At 36.9% G+C, this 20,276-nt stretch overlaps 1 protein-coding gene across 3 annotated transcripts in view; it reads right to left on the bottom strand.

Annotated features, from left to right (window-relative positions):
- Window positions 1-20,276, bottom strand: part of LOC114646258 (synaptotagmin-7-like) — a 527,399-nt gene that overhangs the window by 71,484 nt on the left and 435,639 nt on the right. For 2 of the 3 annotated variants that reach the window (XM_051921809.1, XM_028794371.2), the window contains 2 exons: window positions 19,791-20,018; window positions 9,133-9,522 (listed from right to left, as the gene is read on the bottom strand). The exons of the other annotated variant lie outside the window; for it this stretch is intronic. In XM_051921809.1, the coding sequence (XP_051777769.1) occupies window positions 9,133-9,522; window positions 19,791-20,018 (618 nt within the window). The remainder of the gene's footprint in view (window positions 1-9,132; window positions 9,523-19,790; window positions 20,019-20,276) is intronic. 3 annotated transcript variants of the gene reach the window in all.

The raw sequence follows: 20,276 nt of genomic DNA, 5'->3' as shown, positions 1-20,276 counted from the left end.
AATCTAGACCAGTGGTTCTCAAACTGTGGTCCATGGACCTTTTGTGGTCCTTGAGCATGTGCCAGGTGGTCTGTGGGCTGCCTTAGTCATGATTCTTAGAAAAGCTTTCTTGCTAATAATGTGACACCAAACACAGAGCACCCTTTTTTGAAAAAAGATAACATTTTACTTCTACATGACTCCTTCCTGCTTTGCTCTTGCATGGTTGTAGTGATTGCTCATTTTTCTTCAAACTTGCAGTCACTCCTTCACTGCATGGGACTATTTGAATTTACTTCATATGCTCTAAATCAGGGCGTAATCTGTTACTTTGACTCAATTTCCAGTTTGTTTGGTAGTACAGTATTTCACATTGCAAGCTTTCAAGTGAACTAAACATATCAGTAATCAGCATAAACATTCCCCCCCTCCACCCCCCACTATCATGAAGGGTCACCCACAGTTGAGTTTGTGCACTGCTGCATTTTCTGTAATTATTTGATTTATTTACCAAACACAGCTATGAACAAAGCGACACAACTGACTATTTGAAAATTATACCACCGTGCATGGTAGAATAAGGACGCTTTTCATTTTGGTAACTGTAAGAAAAAGGCAAGCTGTACTGAGGGCACACACTGATGTGCTTCAGTTTTTATGACAGTTAACATATCAAGTGAGTTTTGTTTAACTGTATGATGCTGCAAACTTACTCTAAAGTGAATTTACATTTTTGATTCTATTTCATCTGCTGCACGTATGTGCACATGAGGCATGTATCAGGTGCTTGGCATGCTCTGATTGATTGGTAATTGTGCAAATTGCTTTATGTGAATTGCATCATATTTGTACCAATGTGTGTGTTCATTCTTTACCTTTTTATTGGTTTTTAATGCTTCATGTTAATCACTGACCTATTATACTCAATGAGATTACCTAATTAATGATAGTACATTTTTAGCTTGACTACCACAGCATGTACAGTTTCACCCATTATGCACAGTATTTTCGGTATTTACATCTGTCTCATGTCAGATCACATTCAGACGTTATGCGAACCATTTCACGATTCACATGATACCTCACCATACCATTTAATACCTCAAAGGGTCTTGGTTTGGAACTTTTAGTCTACATCTGAGTGTGACTGACATGTTCAGGTCTCCCTAAATTAAATATTTAAAAAAAAAAAGCACTAAACAAAATAAGTGTGTAAACACCTTAAATCTACCTTGACATCCATCCAAAGAGCCAACCCCTGCCCACAGCAATCTCTTAATTCCATGTGGACACTACACTGATGTGCACTACTTCTGAAGCATTCATTTTCAAGGTCTGTGTGCCATAACGACATCTTCAAGGCTCTATTACAGATGATTGGCTAAAATCTGGGACTTTGAAATGTAAATCTAGAAGTTCTAGTTTTGTAATGGAGACTTTTATTTCAGGTGGACAAGGAGCAGAATTTAGTATGGAAGAGATTCAGATAAGGACAGTGTATGTCACGCAGACCTGGGAGAAAACACCAGATGACGACCTGCAGGGTAAAACCAACAAAGAGAAGCCAGCTTGGTAGCTCATAGAGTATCAGAATTAGCTTGCAGCATAGAAACAGAATGAAGAGCACTTCAAATTCAACCGAGTTCTGTTTGTGTTGGCCTTTTTGTTGTGTTTCTTATGGTAATTTCCTAAGGCATAACAGCAGGAGTATTACAGGCACTTAAATTAAGGAGGTGCTTTCCTATAAACAGCCTACTAACTCACTACTTGAATTTTTATGACAACTACTCTTCTTGTTACCGTGGGTCATTATAATATTTTGCACATGTATGTGCGAAAAAAAAAAGAATATGATTCGGCTGTCAGCTATAAGTGGTCCTCCGTATCTTTGACTTTGACAAAGTGGTCCGGTGTCCAAAACACTTTGAAAACCACTGATCTAGACTCAACCCTCACCATACAGAGGATCTTAAATTATCCTGTTTCAAGAGAAACAGCGGGTTCCCTTTTACTTGTCAAGTATATTAAACACCCACTGAAACAGACTGCCAGTTTATTGATTCATGTTGCTTGACTTTTTAATAGTGAATTTTAGTCAAAGAGGTAAGTTGCAGCTTGAGTTATCAAGAGGCAATTTCAGCCTTTTTAGAATGATACATGATGTTGACATCAATTTGTTAATCTTCATGGGGTGTAAGAGACCGACTGCCATTAAATATGCCTTCTGAGTGTAAACTTGGTAGTTGAGATGTCTCACAGGTAGACAGGAGGCATATCCATTACTAGCAAAATAATGTAACATGATTATGGGAGGTAAACAATGGTGTTATACGGCAAAAACAGGAAAGAAATCCTGCTTTTATCAATATCTTTTGCTCTTAAAGCCAGTGTTTTCTATGGTATCATACGTTTACATTACAGATTTGTAGTTAAGAGACCTACACTTCAGAGAAAATTACTGTGCTCATTTTTCAGTTTACAGCTTTCCTTTTAAGAGTTTCACAACATTTAAGCCAACTCTAATTGGCATTAAAGTAAGATTATTATGGTACTAGAGCGTCTAAAGCGTACACGCACTCTGTTATCCACTAAGGGGACTCTATAGCGTCTTTCATAGTAGCATTACAAAACAACTTTTTTGAGCATTATTTTGCTCCATAAGTTATAAAAGGAATCATCCTAGTTGGAGCCATCTTACTATGTAATATAATTGGACTCATGTAAGTATCAGGAAATATAAAATGGATGCACACAGGATAAATTATGTAACATCCTGATTCATCTTTCAAATGTTTTACCTTAAAAAAAGTATATGGGCAGACCTGATGGCTATGTTCACTAGAGATTAGCTGGTAATGTTCAGCAGAATCCTTTCGTCAGGCTCTGCATAAAAAATTGATTCATACCACTGTATAGACTAACTGTATAAAAGGCAAATGGATTGGGTTAGGAGTAATGCCAATTGGCTAAGGAGGTGTGAAAAGGAATTGTCTATATAAAGTACATCTTGTGAATGTAAATGTAAAATATCATGTCACTATTGGGAGAGCAGTGTGGAGCTTGAGTGAATGGTTGATAAGTACTTGTATAGATATACAGTAGTTGAACTTACCTCAACATTCTGAAAGCAGACTTCTCTATCACAAATGTTCTCTCTTTCCTTCTCTGGAGATGCCCTGCAGGATAGGTTCTGAGTGGGCATGGGAGTACTCACAAGCCCCCGGCTGGGTGTCACACAGTTGGAAGTCTTCAACTGTCACATAGGGAATGACAGAGATACCTGGAGGGGTGTGATTGGGAGGAATCGCCTGAATGTAAATGATGAATTCCTATTGGATTTTGTGCTAGTCATGGATTATCCATAATGACCACATTTTTGAACACCAGGGTGCTCATTACAACACCTGTTAAGCATCATGGGCTTAAAGTCAGACTTTGTAATTCTGTCATATTTTGTGAACATTCAAGAAAAAAGAATGACTCAGTTGTCAAATAATCACCGCTTAGCTGGGTCAGACAACTGGTTTGGAAAATAAACAGGCCCAGATGATCATATGAGCAGTAAATGGCAAATAGAATTATTTGTCCAGAATGAGTGCAACTATACTCTCTAGAAGAGATTCTCCTAATCAGCAATGTAGTTGGTATATGCTATGACAGCAACACAACATTGGTAGATTCTAAACATGAAAGGAACTAACAAGTTAAAGGAAAAAAGGTGTTATGTACAATACTAGATGTGTTTCTAGATTTGAGTGAAAAATTTAGGATTGTACTGTACTTAAATTAGTTGTCAGAGCAAATGACTGACTGTGGAAGGATTTCTTTGAGACCTTAAAGATTGACTTTTGTTTGCTAAGGGAAGTTAGACTGGATGATGCTGGAGTTTTCTCAGCAAGGAAGAGGCCACACTGATTTGGACTGGAATGTGGCGAAGTGAAAGGAGTATTACAAGGAATTAGTTAACGTAGAAGATACACCTTTTGGAAAGGAGGCAGTGCTAGAAAATCTAATGGGATTAGGTGGATTTCTGCATTTAAAATCACTTCAAAGATTAAATTAAAAGAGGTGCCCTTTCAATGATACATGAAAGAAGGGACGGAATGCCTAGTTTGGCAGACTGTAGCTGCAGCCCCCCTTTCTCCAAAATGAGACTGCATTCAAATTATACAGGAATCATGGTAACACTTTAGATTACGTAGTGCAAAAATGCATACATTACTCATTTACTATTATGTAACAAGGCCCTAGCAAACACTTCTTTGGGTCTTCATAACACTTACAAAGCATTAGTAAAGAGTATATCCATCTCTGGAATGTGACCTATCAAAACTTCACTTTGGAGTGGTCTAAGGTGGTTTAACTGAGACACATGTCTCTTGATATTACACATTTGGTAGAAGACCTGAGAATCCTTTGTAATGGACACCAGGTATGAGCTGGCATTCCAGAAAGGCATGGTTCAAGATTCCTTAACCTGTCAGGTTTCCAGTTTAATGGAAGGACAGGGGGAGACCAATCACATGGATTAGTTGCACCCCTGATACAATAGACAGCAGTCTCCCTGGGCTACAGGGCCTGCATGGATAGCCGTAGGGCAGGCTGGGAATTGCAGTTCAGTTAGATTGCTAGGTTCCATGAGTGCCAGCAGGGGGAGCTGCAGGAACAGACTGTTCTACTTTAAGGGACTTCCGCCTGACCTGGAAGTGCTTCAAACCTATAGTGTGGGAACACCAGAAGTACTCCCAAGTCTGGCATAAAGGAATCTGCATGACCTCATTTAGGGAAGTCAGTGTCAGGAGAGGAGCTGGACAACACTCACCTAGAAAAAAGAAAGAAGAGAAAGAAGGAGAGAAAGGAAGAGAGAGAAGGAGGAATTGTGCTTATGTTTATGAATATCCTGTGAAAGTATTTGCTAAAATAAATTACTATTATTGAACCCTGGACTTGTGGTAGATCTGTTGTGTTTGGGACTCAGAGGTTCCCCCTATAGGTCACACCTACATATTAACAAGTAATTCTATCATCATCATGTCAATATGTTTCACTGCACAGAGATTAATAGCCTATCTACTCATGTTTTATAAATGTTATGAAGACCAAAAGAAATGTTGCATAAGAATAAATGAATAAAAGACACATTTTTGCAGTACCCAAATTAAAATTTGAACAGAATCTCTTTAAACTCCAAGGAAAACATACACTGGAGTATTGGAACATATACTGTGGGCAACAGTGGATTCTGAAAGCTGCAGTGATCCTCAAGTCCTCTCAGAACATTTCTGATTTTATTATATTTATATGAAATAAGTTACCAAACAGCATAGTAAACAGTTCTTTGGAGACCTTGAAGTTTGGACTTGAAGATTTTTTAAAATAGTGACATGAATAAAGATTGATGAGCCACTTTGGACTAAGTGACCTGTTTTTATTCAAAACATTTTTTATTTTTATTAATTTATTTACTCCTTATGATTATAACAAGTACTTTTAAAATGTAAGATTCCACCAGGGGTTGAGTCTTGCTTCTCCTACTGTTTATACCTTCTTTATATAGGATATCAAGGCATAACTAAGGCCTGATGAATATCCAGTCTGGAAACCTTAATGTCACAGAAATGATGATGGTAATCTGCAATCATGATTCTCTACCCAAAATATTCTGTGGTGCTCAGAATTTAATCACCTCTCCAAAAGAGGAGTTTACTGACAAACTGAAGTGTAAATCTAGATCTCTAAATGAAGGCCGACTAATGATTCCAAAGATTAACAAAAAAGAAAACTGTGGGAGTTCAAGGTTTTAGATACAGTGCCCCAAAGCTGTGAAATCATCAGACGTCTTATATAAGCAATGCCCCTTTCGTGCTGAAGGCTCACTATAGTCTAGCATACCCTGATTACTGAACTAACATACAGCTGCTAATTAGCTGTATGTTAGTTGTTTGTATTAAAATATATGCAATATATTAATTATAAATCATTACTAACCCTCCTCTGTTCTGTTTCTTTTATCAGTGTCATAGTGTGGCACTTGGTGCCACTGCTCTACTTCCAAGTTGTTTTCCTGCCTATGGAAAGACATCTGAGATACTGGAAACCTTGGAATCAATGGATGGAAAACTTCTGCTGCTCAATGCAGACTCGCCTGTAGAAGTCCCAGGAGGGGATGTGTGGCCAATTGGCCTTGGTCTCCTGAACTGTGCCTGTGTTTGACTTGGTCTATGACTTTGTGTTATAACTGACAATGGGCCCTCCAAAGGTTTATTTTTACCAGGGATTCTGCGGACAGGAGTTTTTGTGTTGCCTCTCTTGTGGTGTCATCTAGCCGCAGTTCAGTTATAATGTTAATGGACATATATTGTTAGGTTCCACTGATGTTAATCAGTTTATTGTCTGGTGTGTTTAAACAGATTTTTATCTTTAAGTGTATACATTACATAATTAGTAATTTGTAGTTTGTAATCGCATTTTACCTGAGCCAGCACTCAATGAAGAGCACTATACAAAAATAAACTGAACTTAATTGAATTAAATAATTCAGGACCTTGTTGAAGATTGGGAGTTGAGCTGATTATGAGACTTGACAAACTAATTTGTGCAGCAAAGTGATCACAATACTAAAAAGAAGATGTGGTGGAAGGGCATAGCACTTTTATAATAATAACTGCATTTTTTGCTCAGTCTAAATCCCTTAAAAAATCACAAGCTATGGAGCCAAAAGGATAACATCACAGTTACCTATGACCAAGTTTCTCAGTCTGGTTGCTGTGTTCATGCTTTGTGTCAAAGTAAAGGGTTCAGCAATCCAGCAGAATCTATGGAAAAAGCTGCTACTGCTCTGTGTATACTCTCCACATGAGACGAGCACAGGGATTGCATTTTGTGGTGGTTTAGGAACACCTAGGAATCTCCCAGAAAGTGTAAAAGACTAAACCAGGGAAAATAAAAAATGTCGTCTATTCTGCTCAAGGTTTTACCAGCACAGCTCACAAAAGATCAAGCAGCTAATTAAACAAGTGCTTTTTTTGTTTCTATTACATGTATATTCCTATCTGCCTTTACATGTAGTGCTACTAAATTTCCTTATGTTCTGTTTGAAACAGTAGCCCTTATTGCAACACTGTGTGCTCAATGGAAATAAACAAGAAGACATATGTTATCATCGATATAGCTCTCTGAAGTGAAAAAAATCAACGGCTAGGTATCATACATCAAAAATGTGTCTTATTTTCTAACGTAAGGCTTGACCACTTTAATTAAAAGTTAAGGGAAGAATCACCGAATTAGAACATTGCTTTGTTATCTTTTTTTCTTTTATGTAAAGCTATCCAGAGAGATGGAACTCTTCATAAAATATCTGGTTGTCTCTTTAACTCCAGGTGCCAACATTGGATAATAATCAGTTAAATCTTGTAAAAACAGAAAATATTTGCTGTGTGTCAGGTAAAATGAGAAAATTTTACATAAATAGCCTGGAGATTGGAATCGCTTTCCCCTGACACACCATTACAACATATAGTATCTCATCCAAAGAAACTCTTAGGGAATCCCCATCTCCATGACATGACATAATTTACAGTACTCAGCATTCAACTATAAGCATGCTCTAGGAATTCTGAGTCAGTAGGTAAACAAGACACACATATACTCTCCAGTACTAAAGGTAACAATAGACATTCACCAGTGCCAAGCTGAAACCAAACAGTACGCTGGACAAAAGGTGATTGACAGACACCAATAGAAGTCAAGCAGGGAAAAATAAAAGACGTCACATGGAAACTGTCTTTCTATTCACTTTAGGTCCCAACACTGTTCCACAATAATCTTCCATTCACTCTCTTATATGTTATTTTAGATTATATGCTGTAAATAATAATGAATTTATACATGTTTGTGTCTGCTAGAATGCCATTTATAACTACACTAATGATGCAGGAGACAGAAAATCAATGGCAGCTCCAATTGAAATGAATTACCTCTGAAGGCAGAGGTTAATAGATGCCTTCTGCTGGTAATAAATCCAGCTACCAGACAAAACAGGGATCTATCCATCTGACTATTTTGCAATCAAACTTCTACTTTTGTTTCCTTATCTTGTAAACTCAATGTGTTCAGTGTTCAATCTTTCCTAGAGTGACACTTTTTATACGCATGATGGGTTAATGAAGGTGCCTCTTACTGCCGCACTTTTATCCAGTCTTTAAGCACCCTTTCTAAAGCTCAATCGGACTCCCACCCAAATAATTTATCTTTGCTGAAGCCCCATTTATGCATGTATATCTTGAGATCCCTACAATATCTCTTCTAAACACCATTCCAGATGTCTTCCAACTGTCAACTAGTTCAATTCAATCCTTTGTTCTGACCACCTTCAGTCAGGGAACTTTTATCTATGTCTGATGCTACCAAAAATGAATTTATAGTCTTGAGCCATTTCAACCTGGTGAAACAGCCAAAAGTTAGCAACTGTAGGAGTAAATACATATGCAAATGGATCTTGGAGTCCACTTTCAGTTGTGGCAAAGAACTCAATGTGCTTTATTATGTAGTCACCATAAATTTCTTCCCATGTTGGGAAAAGCTTACTAATACATTATCCTGTCAAGGTAGTGTAAGGGAAACCATTATCATGCTGGAGGTTCAAGAATGAGATTGGGCCATGGTTCTGTGCAACCTGTCCTGCCCAACACATCTATCTATCTATCTATCTATCTAAAGTGTGTTGATCGAGAACTTGAAGATGTTTGTCAGATATTCAGATTTTTCGACAGATAAGAAAAAAATGGTTTCTGCTTACACTTCCTAAATGTCTAACCTGTGGTCTCAGTCTCTGTCTTTTTACACCTTTTTGTGCTATCATTCATTTTCTGGAGGAGATATTCAGCATAGCATAGGTGAACAGTCATATCGGCAGATCATAGATAACAAAATACATTAATAGTCAATACATATCAGCCTTAAATAGTGACATGTTTTAAAGCACTGATAATGGTGTGGGGGGTGTACAATGAAGAACAAAAAAGACTACAAAAGACAATAAAAGACTAGTGACATAAATGAGGATAAGGAAAAGGAAGAAAAGATGACCTCTAAAACTTCAAAATCTTTCACATATAATATTAGCATATGAAAAGAGAAAAGCAAAAAACTTACAGAAAAGACTTCATGTCCAGCCCACGATTGCGGATCTGCCCCATGACGTGGTCCCAGCTGCCAGGATTAGAGCGTGAGCGCCCCCCTGTGGCTCGGTACCGTGAGCTACCTGCTGAGACCCCCTGCCGTGTTTGTGCACTCCCCCGGCTTGCCCTTCCTCCTCCCCCCACCCCACTGGAACTGCTGGCACTTGAGGGAGGCTGTTGGTGCAACTGTCCCAGGCTTTGGCTGGTGGGAGGAAGGTCGCCCAGGCTAGGGGGTGGCGCATGGCTCAGTGGTTGCTGCAGACTCTGCTGCCGGACAAGAGTGCGGGGACGCTGGCAGCCCCCTGAAGCTGTTGAGGAGATATGCTCCAGTGTTGATGCAGCGGAGAGGGAGGGATCATCAAAGCTGTGGATGAGGATTGAGTAGGAGAAAAAGATGGGATTAGGGAATGGGTGAATGAGAAGGTAAGGAGGGGAGATCAGGAAGGTATGGAGAGAAGAGAACAGAAGAAAAGGACAGCATGAGGCCAAGGCTGTATAGAAGAAAGGAGCCATCAAAGGAAACATCTGCTAGCTGGGGAGATGCAGTAGAGTCGTCAGGCTTTCTGTTTTTCCCTGATTTGCTCATCAATTCTTGACAAATGAATTAAAAACCTTTGTGATTTCCTGTGCAGTCAGCTCCAATTATCTGGAAGCCTATTCTCACTTTTAGAAGAATAACTCCAGGGAGAATGACAAATGATTTTGTCCACCCACACCCAGTTCTCTCAACAGCATTTCCTCTTCTTCTTCTTCAGCTCATTATAATAAAGTCCTCAAGGGCCTCAGTCAAGTCCCCCACCAAACAGGAACTAATCTATGTATAGGGTGATGCCAACAAAAATTTTAATTGACTTTTTTTAGCTTTGTTAAATGATTTATCAGAATGGATGATTCTTGCTACTATTTTGGAAAAAAAAATTAAAGAATAGCTTTGACTTGGGTAGATGTCTCTCCTAATTCTTTTGCAGGAGGTCTATATTCATTTTTTTCTTAGGAGGTCTTTGTCATAGATGCTTTCTGATAAAGGACTCCTTTTCTGAGGTTTTCTGTTATTAGAAATTTGTCTTTTAATTAACATTTCAGATGTGTACTTACATGTTGCGTATATTCAGTACATTGAGATCATTTCTGGAGAAGAAGTGTAGGATGTACAAGAGTGGCATTGAATTTTTAGTATTTTTTTTACTACACAGTCTAGTAGTGGGTAGCACTGATGCCTCATAGGTCCATGGACATGAGTTTAAATCTTTATTAAGAATAATTATGTCTGCATAGGCTTTTTCTCAGTTTGGTTTTGTTTAATTTCACTATGCTATGTATGTTACTTGTCATAAATAGCAGAGTAAGAGGGAGTGATGTTCCCTTTAAGCGGACTGGCATATCGTCAAGGTGTGTTTTGCCCATAATATCGCCAGAAAAGACTCCTGGACCCCAAAGCTCAGTAATGAATACACCAAGTGTTCAGGAAGTGGATTAATGGATGAGTAATTTACAGTTCATCTGACTATCATTATGCATCCATGTCAACTGATTAATGGAATGAAATATCGATGAAGATGAGAAATTACTGCAGTGAAATGGATTTACGGCTCTTGCTATAAAATGGGAATTTAAGGGTTATACACAGTTTAATGCAATATTCTTACCAGGCTAATTGATCAGGAATTAGGTTCCTAAAAAGCAAGCACCAAGCCTGATATCTGGATTATGGACACATTTGTAATGGGAAAGGCTAAAGAAACTGTATTTATACTCCCCGAAAAAGGCCAATTTCTTTGAGTTCCTGATTGCTGCAAATGAAAACATGCTTTTCAATGCTTTTCTTTTTGTACACTGGAGAGAGTACCTGGATTAACAGCATAAACCTGAGGTAGTGCAGATTTAGTATAGAAGAATTATGGCATTTTTTTTCTAAAATGTATTGCTGATTAACCGCTTGTACAAGCACATAAAATTAAAGAGTTTTTTTTTTTGTTTTTAACTCCTGACATATGAAAAGGGTGATTGTTCGTCACAGACTTCCTGTCTATAATTGCAACTTTTTTCTTGAAATTTGGAGAAACTGAACAACAACTTGGAGACTGGGATTAAACTCTCAAAATACTGGTTAGACATATCTATGATTAACATCCTTCTCTCACTTATAGTGCTTTGTGCTTCAGCCTCCTCTGTCCCATATATTCATTAGTTGGTAATGTGAAAGCAAACTCTGGGTCCAAACAATTCGCACCTTTCTTAACTCTAATTATTACAACCTTCAGTATGAAAAGGTAAGCATGCATCCATTAATTTTTCAAAGCTTCTTACTCTAGTATAAGGTTGGGAGGTCAGAGCCTATTCCAGCAGCACTGATTATAAGGCAACAATCAACCATGTAAGGACACCAGCCTATCACTGATACACTGGTGTGGTATAGTGGCTAAGGCACTTGGACCTTAAACCACATGGCTGCTGCTTCAGTTCCTGCCTCATTTTGTGACCTTGAGATAGTCACTTAACTTATCAGTGTTCCAACTGTAAAAATATCTACCAAAAGATTTGATGTTATTGGGCATTACAAAATGCATTACATAAAGGCAGAAGAAAAATATCAAGTAATAATAAAGTCTTGAATCAACCCAATAGATACAGAGAGAACATGCTGGATCTTTGTATATAGTACCTTGGCCTAAAATTGTGAGGCTAACCACTGTACCATCTTAAAGTGTGAAATGAGTTATCTGATCAATGGTCTCTTAATGTCTCATTTTTTAATGTATTCATGTGGAAAGTAATTTAAGAAAAGACGAACAAGAGAAAATTTGCATAGTCTGTTTACCAGTCAAAAGAAATCCTTTATAGGAAGAACTAAGATACGCCCACAAAGGTCATGGGTAGAAAGAGCATGACTCAAATTGAAAAATAAGTTTACACACATCCCGTGGTGCATCTTTCGTAAAAATAAAAATGACAAACAATGGTGTACATGAGCAGTGATACTCATAGATGAAGAAAACGGGGATGAATAAAGTTGCTTTATAGCACTTGAGGATAGTGCACGGAGCACAGAGTGCTTTGTAAGCTAACACTGATTAGTGGAATCATGTAAAATTTGATATACCCTTCTCATCACTCCAAGCAAATCAACTTTATAGTTGTTTTCTAGTGATGCATTAAGTTCAGATACTGTGTATCTGCTTTTAAATTACTATTACTAAACTTAATAGCTGCTACATCAATATACATTTTTAGCCAGCAAATTGCATTGCAATAAAGCATTTATTCATTCATTTTTTTAGTTGTATTAGGTAGACTTTTCAACCCTCAACTAAAATTAGCATTCCATAAAAAGTAGGAGGACTAGATACACTCTAACGTGGGAGCACAGATATAATGTTGATCAGTGCTTATCCAGTTATCAGCATATGCAGTTGATCCTTAGGAATACTAAGGTTCAAAAAACAGTTGGACGTTGTTAACAGCTGTATTTACTACTTAATTAAATCAAACTAAAGAACTGTTGTTAGACAACACGTGTTTTCTTGCAAACCCCTGTTCAAATAAAACAGTAAAATAGAGGAATTTTATATACAGTACATGCACCTCTAAATAAAAACAGAAAACCCATTTTGATCACGGACTAGTTCTCCCAAGAACCCAATATTCAGCCAAGTAATTTAGTGAGCACCACTCACACTTGCCATTAAAAAAAAAAAAAAAAAAACTTTATACAGTAACCAGGCAGAGGTGAACTATAGAAAACACACACAACCTACTGTTTGCCCCTTTGCAAAATATGCATCATACTCTCTAGCATACTCACATGCCAGCCTCGGGACATATTCCTTACCTCAGCTTAGCTAACGAATGAGAAAACTACTTAACGGATTTAGATCAGGTTTTTTTCTGTAATTTGCTTGAACATTCCGGTTGATTTTGCGACTTTTCTCATGGGGCAAGGAATCATAGTTCGCTTGCTGGAGCAATATATTCACACTAATCTGAGACACAGGCTGTGGGCCGAGGAGAGGGGGAAGCGTGATGTCAGGAATGGGGAGCCAGGCAGGGCTCTCCTCACTGTACTGTTTCATTACTATGCGGGCAGAGCCGTCGGGGACGGCTAGTTATTAACAAGCATTCTTGTACCTAGTGTTACCATGACAGGATCAAGCACTCAAAGGAGATGAATTTTCTTACAAAATTAATCCCCATCTTAGTGTATTTGTGTTGTTTTAAGTACAACTTAGTGACCTCTATGTGTACACTTTTGTGTAAGGCACATTTCTACTTCAGTAAACATTTACTTGTGAGGTGTCATTAATTTAGAGTGTATTTTTATATGAGGCCTTAATCACTTTATATGAAACCTTATTCATTTCTCTCAGTATCAAGTTTTCAAAGCAGTTACATTGATCTTCCAAGAATCTGCCACTCAGAAAAGATTTGCTTTCTTTTTCCACTCTCTCCCTCTCTCTGTGAGACAGTATCTACTCCTTTATTTAACCTTCTTTCAGATGACTTTTTTACTCAGGTCTAGTAAGAAAGCCCCTTAAACTCTTGATATCTACACCTTTCATTGAGTTCCTTTTTACTACTTCTCTTTCATCTAATCAGAGTGCTTCTTTTCCTTCTATATTTAATGTGAGAGGGGCAATCTACTATTCCTTTGATCTCTCAGACACTGTCTGTACCTGAAGTTCTAGTTCTAACCCCAAAAAAATAGTAATCATGTTTCCTTTGCTATTTCCTGCTTGTCCTGTTTCATCTCTAAATGACATTGTTGTAAAGAAATTATTAACATGGAAGGCTTACAGTAATTGACATTGTATCTCTATAAAGCATTAATGAACCTGGAGCATGAAATCCAGTTGTCCATCAAACATTTATTTGACCTTTTGTTTTATTGTAAATTAAGAACTTTCTTAATATCACATATTAAATTCTGACAATATTGGAAGTGATACCTCAGGAATGTTTGAGGATTTTGAAATTAAAAACATTTGAAACAATGCAGATCAGCTCACTGGAAAATAATTTGGAATTCATGAGGGATTGACAAGCCCTAAATTACTAGGCTGTCCTCAGTAGGCAGTAAAGTATTTTTAGTCAGCTTATGTCTGACCAAATGCATTGCAAGTTATCAAATGTAAATCTTAATACGGTAACAAAAAATCACAACAGCTATAGAAAACTTGCAAATTAGAGAAATGAAGAGACTTAAGAGCACTACATCCATCTTTTGAGAGTGAGAACTGCTTTGGCAAGTGTTATTTAAATAGACTGTATTGTAAAGTGGCAAAAGCTGCATGATGGCTAACAAAATTTGTTACTGACTTTTTGAAGCCTTTATACAGTACTGCAGAAGGATGAACACAATGTAAAAGTATAAAGTCCAAAAGCTTGTTGGCCTTAGGACATTTAAAGCTGTGGTTATCAACTTTGTTGGCGTTAAAACTCATTTTTATACTATTTTGCTCATTAAGGACCCTTACTTTGCAGTACGTTTAATGAAAACTAGCCAACATTCCCCCTTAATAAAACACATTAACAAATAACAGTAAATATGCATTTAACTATTAAATAAGTGTATATAATGAAATACAGAAATAACCTGTCACTGGACTGTTTAATATTGAATTAAATTTAGTGACCATTAGTCTTTTTAATGGAAGATCTGGCCTTATCTGTTTTTCACAAAGAATGCAGAGATGAGTAGGTTTTAGTTTGTTGGAATGTAACTTATCTAGAATTTTGATGCACATACCTATTGCACAAAGAAAGGTGAGCTGTTCTACAATTGTATGAGCTTTCTTATTGTTAGCAATTCAAATCTTATTGTTTAAACATGCGTAAACATATTTTGCAAAGACTTTTGCAAAAAAGTCTAATGATTTACTTCTGTAAGTGGCATGCTTTGTTTACAAATTTCTTAATAGTTTGGAAGGCTTAATGCTTTAATTTGCAAGTACCTCAACACAGATAGCACACAATAGCTTTTGCTCACCATGCTTCACGGTAAAAGCAAATCTATACAGCCAAAATATCTGGGTTGTATGATAAACTTTCTTGTTTAGATCAGGTTTATAGGATTCGTCTTTTTAAGCTGACATATAATTGGAAGAGGCTGGAGTAGGTGGTTCTATGTGGCATTTGAGGAAGCTATCTAAGTTCATTGGCTTTCTTTATTGATGTGTGTAGTGTATAATAGTTTTTAATCTCTTGTCAATTCCGCAGTATGCAAGAACAAAATATCTCTTTGGGAATAGAACATAAAGCTGCAATTAGTAGCCCCGTAAAACATGAAAGTGATAGCACATTTATTTATTTATTTATTTATTTATTCTTAATTTAATCAGCTAACTAGAGTTTTCATTACTCACAGGTTGAGAAACACTTGTTTAAAGCTTTAATAGTGCTTTTGGTTCCAAAAAAAAAAGTGGAAAATGTAAACACTTGAAATGATTTAATTGATTATAATATTAGTACAGTGTGTATGCTCTTTAAATTATGGTAATAACTGTTTATTTGTAGTGTCAATCGTTGATTAATCCAAAAATGATCTTCTGTATTATTTAAAGGAGAAAGTAAGGAATGTAAAGATTGATAAAGAAGATAAAGTGGCTTTAGAACGTACATTAATGGCAGTATATATGTATGTAGTCACTAGATGGCTGTATGGCCTGTAAATTAATTCCTCTATGAATACTAGACTATCAGTGAGGCTTTGGAGGGATGGGCAGAATGTGCCAAGAACTCCCCAAAGACATTAGATGGCAGTATAGGGCTTTCATGTGACAGAGACAGGGACTCGAAAATCCATTATGGACATCAGGTAATGTTGGAGACACAAGGGCACTTTACACTTTAACTTTACAATCAACTTCAGGGATATTTTGGGACCACCAAATGGTGATCTGGGGAGATGATCTCAACACATTTTTAAACAAAGAATGCTCTAGCCTGGTGTTCTTCTAGTAAATGTAGGGTTATCCTCAAAACAAAAAGAAAGGTTTCTGATTATATAGTAAGAAGGTGAGCTGGAGTTGGGGTACATCTCATCTGGAGATTGAGATAGAAACAATGTCAGAGACAGGAGGTGTGTTTTGTGAGTACTTTAGCGTACTTGGAGGTTACCAAGTGTGCTTGACACCTTATACTGTGAGAGAAACCATAAACATTACAAGGAATGGTATACCTAGGAGACATTCCAACATGAGCTGCGACCTGGTTATTTTCTCATGATGGAGATGACTTATGGCTCTGGGTATAAACACAGAAGGTACCTTCATTAACCATTCATTTATTATCTGAACCCACATTTATAAAAATAGGGTCACAGGAGAATGTAGTCCATACCAGCAGAGTCAAGGGCAAGGCAGGAACAAATCCTAGATAGGGTACTAGTACATTACAGGGTAAAGCATTTTACACACCCAGGGTAGATTAATTTAGAATAACCAGTTGACCTAAACTGTAGGTATATCAAAGGATCGGGAAACTGGAGTGCGGAAAGGATGAGGATAACAACTTCATGAAGACTGTGCCTATACCAAGATTTAAACCCATAACTCTGGAACTATGAGGCAGAAGTGTTTACCACTGTGTCACCTTAAAAGTTTTTTAATGTTTGCAATATGTTCATATCAATGTAAAACTTGCTGCTGTCATAGCAATAACTGATTAACATCAGTACAAAATATTCATTTTGTTAATGATAATGTACTAAATGGAGAATATAAAGTCAGAGTCAACATCATAATTTAAAGTCATGACATTTTATAATAAGCAGGTTGAACATGTTTGCAAGGAGCTAGAACCACTGCACCTAACACTGGGAGCAAGACATGAACAAGTTCTGCAAAGAATATCAGTTCATCTGGAATGTTTTTTAAATATATCCTCTTTAAATGATAGAAAACAAAACATCAAATATGTGCTGCTGTGCAGATAATTAAATAAATGAATATAACCAAGCTATATGTAGCTGGAAAGAGAACCTGAAGGTTTGCTGTATTTCAAGAGAAAGAATTTGACCAGTATGTAACTTGTATGAAGCAGATGGACATGATAGAATAACAGGGTCGCTAAAATAGAAGCATTTGAGGGAGGATTTTAGACCTGAAGGGGCAATTGTTTTGAGTCTTTCCATTTTAATCCAACAGATTTTCAAGGCCGTTTTGCATCAACATTTTTAATTTTAATGAAACTTGGCTTATAAGTTACACTTACCTTCCAGAGCTCAGCAATATTTTTTGTTACCTTTTAAAAAAAATCTCCTTGAGATAAATGTACTTTTCTTCACCATGGAACAGATTAAATTGAAAATTTAGAGTGTTTTCTTTTGAGCTGTAACCTTTTCCTTTTCTTCTTTACAGTAAATGGCTCGCTTATGGCGTATTAAAGGTATGGTCAAATGTAACTTTTGCATAAGTTTAGGATTCTTTTTTCAAAGTTTAAATTCATCTTGCAAACACTTACTATGTTTGGTTATTAAAAAACAAGTCAGGCCTTGGAGTATGAAGTCAACTTTTATACTGAAATACATATGCATGGGTACACTGCAAAAACTGCATTTGTAAAAACCAGACAAAAAAATTTAAATGGGAATTGTTTTGCTTTTATTTAGCAAAAACATCTCCTAATGGAGTAAGCAAAATTCACTTTACAAGATTTTTTAAAGTAAGCAAAATAATCATAAATGCAAATTTTTTGGTAAGTCAAAAATTCTTATAATAAGGAAAACAAGATTAAATGTCAGCATATAAATTACTTTTCACTTGCTTAAATTTTTATTTTTTGCAGTGTACTACCTATATTTAAAAAAAACTGACCTGTTACTTGGTCCACTTCATGAGATAACCATCAAATAAGTGTTAAGATTGGTAAAAAACTGAGTTTTTGAGCCTCAAAAAAGGCATGTGGTGGTTATGGTGGTCTGGTGTTGCTGGGATTTGGGGGTAGTTTTTCACGTAATTGCAAAGAAGCACTATTTACCTGCTTTATAACAAAACAAACATTGTGTTGTTATTCATATAAGTTTAAAAAATTAATTGGAACAATACTAATCTCACTCTCTTTCAATCCCCTTCATTGGTGGCAACAATCTCAAGGTCAAATGATTTACTTAATCTACAAGCAACTATTTCTAGAATTTTGGTAACTTTTTTTGAAAGTAGATAATTGGGTCTGATAATTTGGCTGATTTTACAAGGGAAACATCAAAAACGATTCATGCTCATTAATGTCATCATTTTTATTTTCTACTGTAATTTTCTGAGTCTTACTCAAACACTTGGTGCACAGGAATTAGATTCAAGGTAGGATTCATGTCAGACAAACCAACATTAAGAAGTTTTCTGTGATCTCTTTTTTTGTGATAAGAAAGGGGATTGCAATTGATTGTCTACTGTAATTTAAAATACTTCAAACCTCTTTTGTGAAAATCCCAATTGAACTGAAACCTGCACACACTTGTTGAAGCCTTGCTAGTACAGCATGACTGGAAGTGTCAAGTCAACCTAAATGCGATCACCAACAGGTCCAGACAGTTCTCCTTGCAACAAACCAGCCAAGAATATAACATATTTACACTTTAGACTGTTTGTATGAAATAAGAGGATTAAAAAAGTGAGAGATTTTGAGCTTACTGATGAATGTGAAGAAAAGTGTATATATCTCAAGGGGAATAAAAAGGTATTTCTGAACACTGGAAGGACATGTGTAATTCATATTGCAAATTTCAACAGTCAAAACTTCAAGTCAAAAATAGTGATGCTAAGGCAATTTGTTTAATTAGAAAGGAATGACATGGTATTATTTTAGCTGGAACATATTATGGATTTAAATAGATACTTTACTTACCCTTTGTTGTCTGTAGTAACGGCAGAGAAGAATGGAGAGAACAAAGTTCTGGACAAAACAGGCTTCAGTGTGGTCCAATGCTGAACAAACAGTAAACAACATCAAAATGTCCATGATTAATGGCCAACCAACGAGAGGAGAGACTGTCTTCAAGTCAAAAGTTTGATCCTGTTTGCACTTGCTTTGCTGTCATTCATAAGATGATTTTCCTGTTGTGATCTATTCAATAATATTTTAGCACAAACACATTGGGACATTGTGACATAATTGGATATTTGACATATGGATTATGCAACACCAGCGAATGGAGATTTTTTTTCATGGACGTTTTGATATTGCTTGCTGATTGTTCGGCATAACTCTCCATTGAAGCTTGTTGTGCTAGGAATTTTCTCCATAGAAAATTATATAATTTTTTTTTCTTGGCCACTACTACAAACAACACAGGGTTGAGTATTCTTTTAATAATTAACTCTAAGTATTGTTTTAATTAATGCAAAACCACATATGTACTTCGTATTTCTTACAACAAAACTATGGGCAGACACAGTTTAATGTTTAAAGTAAAAATAGTATTAAAATAACAAAAAAAAAAGGACAAAAATGGTATACATATTTGAGTGTAATATACCCTTAGCATTTGAAATATGGTCATTTAAGAATCTCCTACTGTTTTTTGTTTTTAATATTAGAAGATTGACCAAACACATCTTTGAAAAAACAGTCATGTTATCCCTTCCTCCCACCAACATAACCACCACCAATCCACTGGTCACTTTTTCCAACACTCACTTGGCCGGCCGTAGCTTGCCCGACTGCATGTGGCTCTGTACAGTTTGCCAGCGCCCAGCCTTCCCAGCCCTGCCATTGAGCACCTCGCTGCGGCTGCTGACTCCAGAACTGCTGCTTTTCACACTGTTGCTACGTATGGGCTGTCCTAGAGGGCGGCCTCCTTCCTTATCACCCCCAGGAGGACCCACTCCAGACACCGCAGCTTTGTGACCCCCTGGGACTGAGCCACTAGGGGAACAGGGTGGGAAAAGGAAGAGAGAGTAGGGAGTGAAAGAGAGAGAGGGAGAAAGAGAGAGAGAGAGAAAGAGAGAGAGAGAAAGAGAAAGAGATAGAGAACGAAAAAACAGACAGGACAGCAGACAGGAAGACAAAATAAAAAAGGTCATTACCAGAGCAGGTGTCAACAGTTCACAGCAATCGAAAATTACAACAATGGGGATCACACTGAGAACTGGTAGGAGAACCACCACCAAAATATTAGGAGCC

Source organism: Erpetoichthys calabaricus, chromosome 2, assembly GCF_900747795.2.
Source record: "Erpetoichthys calabaricus chromosome 2, fErpCal1.3, whole genome shotgun sequence".
NCBI lineage: Eukaryota > Metazoa > Chordata > Cladistia > Polypteriformes > Polypteridae > Erpetoichthys > Erpetoichthys calabaricus.
This window is presented reverse-complemented; position numbering and strand designations above follow the sequence as displayed.